We start from the raw sequence: 6,252 nt of genomic DNA on the forward strand, positions 1-6,252 counted from the left end.
GTATGATATTGGTTCACAGCAACCTACAACCCCCAGGTTCAAGTGAGTCTTCTGCCTCAGCCTCCCAAGTAGCTGGGATTACAAACATATGCCACCACACTTGGCTAATTTTTGTATTTTTAGTAGAGATGGGGTTTCACCGTGTTGCCCGAGCTGGTCTTGAACTCCTGACCTCAGGTGATCCACCTGCCTCGGCCTCCCGAAGTGCTGGGATTACAGGCATGAGCCACCATGCCCGGCCGCTATGCTTTCTTTTGATAGAAGAAAGGGAGAAAATATTACACATATTTTATTATATTTGCAAAAAGCAATGCTGGAGGGATAAAGGAAAAACTCACTCTTAAAATGGTTCCTGAAGGTAGGGGAGAGGGAACAAGAGGGAAAATGTGTTTTGGAAAAACAATCATAATAAAGATGGTTAGGTTTGTTTCACTGAGATGGAAGAGTATCCAGAATATTATTAAATAAAAAGAGGCAAGTTGAAGCCCCAGTGTGTGCTTGTCAATTTTTTATTTTATTTTAAACTTTTATTGATTTATTTATTTTTGAGACACACTATTGTTCTGTCACCCAGGCTGGAGTGCAGTGGCGTAATCTCGGCTCACTGCAACCTCCGCCTCCCGCGTTTAAGTGATTCTTGTGCCTCAGCCTCTGGAGTAGCTGGGATTTCAGACGCTTGCGACCATGCCTGGCTAATGTCTTTTTCTTTTTTTTTTTTTTCCAGTAGAGATAGGGTTTCACTGTGTCGCCCAGGCTGGTCTCAAAATCCTGGTTTCAAGTGATCCACCTGCCTCAGCGTCCCAAAGTGATGGGATTACAGGTGTAAGCCACCACGCCTGGCCATTTTTTAAACTTGTATTTGTAATCTTAGAAAATGTGGGCAGTGGGGTTGGGCATGGTGGCTCACGCCTGTAATCCCAGCACTTTGGGAGGCCAAGGCGGGCAGATGGCTTGAGGCCAAGAGTTCGAGACCAGCCTGGCCAACATAGTGAAACTCTGTTTCCACTAAAAATACACAAATTAGCCAGATATGGTGGTGGGCACCTGTAATACCAGCTACTCGAGACGCTGAGGCATGAGAATCACCTGAACCCGGGAGGCAGAGGTTGCAGTGAGCCAAGATCGTGCCACTGTACTCCGGTCTGGAGGACAGAACAAGACTCCACCTCAAAAAAATAAAAAAATAAAAAAATAAAAAATAAAGAAAATGTGGGGAGTGGGATAGGGGAGGGGAAAGTATTTTGTTTTACTTTATACCCATTGGTGTTGTTTGAATCTGTTACTGTGACAAGCAGTGTGGTTACTTGGTTATTAAAATAGACATTTTTAATGAGAAAATCAGATGCACAGGGAGGTGCTGAACCGGCAGCATTGGTTGATTCTAAGTGCTGGAGGGAAGGGGGTTCCACGTGGACTCAGGATCGGGGAGGGCGCCCTGGAGGAGTGGACAGTGGGCTGGACCCTAGAGGATGAAGGGTCAGGGGTTTGGCCCCTGGATAAAGTTTAAATGCGGAAATAGTAGCTGGATGCCCCACCCCATCCCCCAAGGTACAGGCTGGGCCCAGAGGCTGCCACCCCAGGACCTCCCCAGGGTTCTGCTGGACCCTCCTTACCAGAACTGGTAGTTCTGTACCACAGGCCAGCGCCACCCTCCGTCAGGTCTGCTGCTGGGATCTTCCACCACCCCTGCTGGGCCTTGGCTGGACACCCTCCCTCACTCTCTGGCTGATGGGAGAACTCCTGGGGATCCTTCAAACCCTCTGCAAGCTGCACCTCTCCTGAGGGGCCTCGCGGCCAGCTCCTCATCCCCACCAGAGCTGAGCATCCTCCCGTGCCCTGGCCCTCACCTGCCCCTGACCCACCTCACGGCCCCACCAGCTTATCCGGGGTCTGCCTCCCCTGCTGATGAATCCGTCTGGTTCGTCTCTCCCCAGCCCCAGCACAGCCTCTGGCTTAGTAGGCCCTCTGGAAAGGAAGGCTGCTCTCAACAGCTGCCTGATTGGCTAAATAGGAGAGGATGAGGACTCTGGTACCCGATTGGTGGGTTCAGATCCCTCCCCCAACAATGACTCCACTGGGCCCTTGAGCTTGGGCCCGAGACCGTAGCCTCTCTGACTCTTCCTCCTTAGGAGTGATGGGGATCAGGACATGTATCTTTAGGGCTCCTGGGAGCTTCCTAGAATCTGTGGGTCCTGAGCCTTGACTCCCACTGCTCTTTATGACATATTAATTATTATTATTACACGTCAGCAACAGGTGTCCATGCAGAATGTGCCATGCCCCACAGCCTGGGCTGGGTGCTGAGGACAGTCAGGTGTCTCCTGGGCCCTCCTTGAGCAGGTCACTTGTCCCTGGTGGAGGGGACACCTGTCCCCAGGGCTCTTGCCGTGGTCCCATCTCAGTTGGCTCAGACTGGGGTTTCCACAGGGCAGGGGTGTGGCTGCTTTTGTTCACCATTATCTCCCCGGAGTCTGGCACTGGGCCTGCCACATAGTAAGTGCTCAGTAAGTATGTGTTGAAGAGTGAATGGATGGGTGGATGCCGGAAGGAATGAGGGAGTGAATTAAAGGGATGCATTCCGGGCTGCGGGGCTGGACCATCCGTCTGCAGAGGGAAGCACTAAAGCACTCAGAGCAAACTGCGGAGTTGGGGGCTGAACCGTAACGTAGCCACTGGCCGCCCTGCTGACCATCCCCCCGCCCCCTCGACCTCCTTAGGTGAGTGTCCTAGCCCGGGGCGCGGTAGCGCCGCCAAGCGGAAGAAGAAGCAGCGGCGGAACCGTACCACGTTCAACAGCAGCCAACTACAGGCGCTGGAGCGCGTGTTCGAGCGCACGCACTACCCCGACGCCTTTGTGCGCGAGGAGCTTGCCCGGCGCGTCAACCTCAGCGAGGCGCGCGTCCAGGTGAGCACTCAGTCCCGGGAAGGGCCTGCCGTAGGAGCGTGCGCCTGGGAGCGCACAGCCACTGTTCTCCCGGGATTACACAACTGCCCAGGAGGGGTGTTTAAGAGCAGGAGCATCTGAGGCCAGGAGGACGGGGGTTCAAATCCCAGCCCTGTCACTTATTGGCTGTGTGACCTTGAGCAAGTAACTTAGGCTCTCTGTGCTGCAGGCTCCTGCCTCCCTGGAAAATAAGGATCACGTAGGCCTTTGCTATAGGGGTCCTTCAAGAATTAGAGTTAAAATTTTCATAAAGCAGCCAGGCACAGTGGCTCATGCCTGTAATCCCAGCACTTTGGGAGGCTGAGGCGGGTGGATCACTTGAGGCTAGGAGTTTGAGACCAGCCTGGCCAACATGATGAAACCCCATCTCTACTAAAAGTACAAAAATTATCCGGGCGCGCTGGCGTGCACCTGTGATCCCAACTACTTGGGTGACTGAGGCAGGAGAATCGCTTGAACTCGGGAGGTAGAGGTTGCAGGAAGCCGAGATTGCGCCACTGCACTCCAGCCTGGGTGACAGAGTGAGACCCTGTTTCAATAAATAAATAAACAAATAAATAAAAATAAGTTTTCGTAAAGTGCTTAGAGCACAAAGGGTTCTGATAAAGAAGTCCTTTTCCAGTTTCAAGTTCTTACTCTGTGCCAGCACTGAGCCAAGTGCTCAGCAAGCACCTCTCTCCCCAAGTGCTCAGCAAGCACCTCTCCCACCGAGGGCTCAGCAAGCACCTCGCTCCCAGTGGCCGAATGCCCCTCCATTCGTTCCTTCTTTTATTGGTGTTCTTATTCTCCAACACATACCCAGCAGCAGGCGTCATTTGTCATCCCCATTCTACAGATGAAAAAACTGAGATTCAGAGAGGTGACGCCACCAGCCCAGGGCTGGTGACAGAGCAGGCACACACCCAGGTCCAAAAGGACTTGGGTCCCCTCTGCCCATGCTGCACCCTGCTCACCCTCCCACCCACAGGTCTGGTTTCAGAACCGCCGCGCCAAGTTCCGCAGGAACGAAAGGGCCATGCTGGCCAGCCGCTCCGCCTCGCTGCTCAAGTCCTACAGCCAGGAGGCCGCCATCGAGCAGCCCGTGGCTCCCCGGCCCACCGCCCTGAGTCCGGATTATCTCTCCTGGACAGCCTCGTCCCCCTACAGGTGAGAGCGGGAACACCTTTAGGCCGGGAGCGGGCAGCTGGGGGAATTCCAGAGAAGCTTTTTCAGCCTGGACTCTTGAGGGTCTGGAGAGAGCTTGAATGTTGTCCACGGCCCCTGGGATCTGGGGTACACACCAAGTGATGTGTGGCAAGTGTGCCCGTGAGTGGGTGTTCACGGGCACGTGCACGTGCATGCGCATGTTGTAAGAGTTTGCGTGTGTGTGTCAATGTGCATGTGTCCACACATGACTGTGAGTGTGCATGCACGTGCCTGCGTGTGCCAAGGAGTGTGCAAGCATGCGTGCCTGGAGCTGGGAGAAAACAGGCCTATCTGGAGGGGGAGCAAAGTACACGCATCACCCTGGGGGAACAGAAAACCTGCAGGAAGATTCCTAGGCTGGCACGGGGGCCCCAGCGCCCTGTGTCTACCCTCCAGGAGAGAAACTGAGGCTGGGAGGGCTGAGGAAATGATCTCCCTGGCCCGTGGGCATGGCTAGGGCCCAGAGCCGAGTTCTGGGGCAGTTTTGTCTGGCTCAAAGCTGGAAAGACTCTGACAAGGTGGGCAGGAGGTGCTCAAGGGTTGGGCCACCATTCCCCACAGCTCCAGAGGCACCATCTGCTCCTTGAGGATGCAGGTGGCTCTGCTGGAGCCATAGTCCTGCAGGGGGACAGGGATTTCGTGGGTCGGCTTGAGGGATCTTAGCCTTCACCGCCCTCCTGACTTCCCTCCCTGTTCATCCTTACATGGGGCAGGAAAACCAACGGGCATCCTTATTTATTTATTTATTTATTTATTTATTTATTTTTGAGACAGAGTCTCACTCTGTCACCCAGGCTGGAGTGCAGTGGTGCAATCTCGGCTCACTGCAACCTCCGCCTCCCGGGCTCAAGCAATTCTCCTGCCTCAGCCTCCCGGGTAGCTGGGATTACAAGTGCCCATCACCACGCCCAGCTAATTGTTTGTATTTTTAGTAGAGACCGGGTTTCAACATGTTGGCCAGGCTGGTCTCGAACTCCTGATCTCAGGTGATCCATCCAGCTCGGCCTCCCAAAGTGTTGGGATTACAGGCGTGAGCCACCACGCTTGGCCCCAAGGGGCATCCTTAAATTCAGGTGCCTGTTCCTTCTACCTGCCTCCTGCTGTGAGCCAGGCCCGGGGTACTCATGGAGGGGGGCAACAGGACCCACCCAGGCTCCACCCTCAGGAAGCTCATGGTTCTCAGGGAGGCTCCTGTGTCCCAGCACCAAGCTGGGCGGACTTCTGACTCCTGCCCAAACCCTGCAGCTCCAAACCACGCCCAATCCTGGGTGAAGGCTGCCCAGGAGAGCAAGCTAAGGAGGGGGGTGGCAGAACCAGAGGCTGGGGTCGAGCACTGACACCCAGAAGCCACCCTCACCCATGTGTCCTGTGTCTCATGTCACCCCCAGCACAGTGCCACCCTACAGCCCTGGGAGCTCAGGCCCCACAACCCCGGGGGTCAACATGGCCAACAGCATCGCCAGCCTCCGTCTCAAGGCCAAGGAGTTCAGCCTGCACCACAGCCAGGTGCCTACGGTGAACTGACGTCCAGTCCCACCAGGACCCAGCCACCTCCCTGGGTGGACAGCAACAGAAAAGGGGGCAGACGCCCAGGAAGTGACCTTCTCCTGGATGGGCTCTCCTGGCCCGTCTCTCCAGCCTGGACTCCCGAGCCCGCGAGGCTGTTGAGGCCCCCGCAGCCGGGCCCAGCTCTTCTGTCCTCGGCTGCCAGAGACTGCAGCCCACAACCCTTGGAGGGGTTGGGCCGGAAGGTGGAAGAGCCTACCAAGGACCTCATTTAGTTTGTGTATTAAAACCAAAAAGCTTTTGTCTTTAAGAAATAAAACCATTTTTTTAAGCCCCAAAAGGTTGCAGGAAGGTGGGTAAGGGCTGCAAACAATGTTGGTGACTGAGATCAGAGCTAGGACCCCACAGGGCTGGATGGCCTTCCCGGGCCCCCTGCAGCAGGCATGGGGACTGCCCTGGCCTGGCTGAGACCAGCAGCCATGGGAGGCCCACTGCCCTCATATCTGTACTGTTCCCGGGAACAAAGTCCTCGGTCACCCTGCAGGGCCCCCAGAAGTGGGGGCTGGGGGGTGGGGGTTGGGAGAGGAGGACAGAAACCCACCTTAGACCCCATCTCC

General features: G+C 55.3%; 1 protein-coding gene across 1 annotated transcript in view; it reads left to right on the forward strand.

Annotated features, from left to right (window-relative positions):
• The window catches only part of PRRX2 (paired related homeobox 2), a 57,510-nt gene extending 51,535 nt beyond the window's left edge, over window positions 1-5,975 (forward strand). The window contains exons 2-4 of the mRNA XM_017949348.3: window positions 2,718-2,905; window positions 3,912-4,090; window positions 5,518-5,975. Coding sequence (XP_017804837.3) covers window positions 2,718-2,905; window positions 3,912-4,090; window positions 5,518-5,653 — 503 coding nt within the window. The 3' untranslated portion in view covers window positions 5,654-5,975. The remainder of the gene's footprint in view (window positions 1-2,717; window positions 2,906-3,911; window positions 4,091-5,517) is intronic.
• Window positions 5,976-6,252: the final 277 nt, after the last annotated feature.

The sequence above is a fragment of the Papio anubis genome, chromosome 13 (genome assembly GCF_008728515.1).
Source record: "Papio anubis isolate 15944 chromosome 13, Panubis1.0, whole genome shotgun sequence".
NCBI lineage: Eukaryota > Metazoa > Chordata > Mammalia > Primates > Cercopithecidae > Papio > Papio anubis.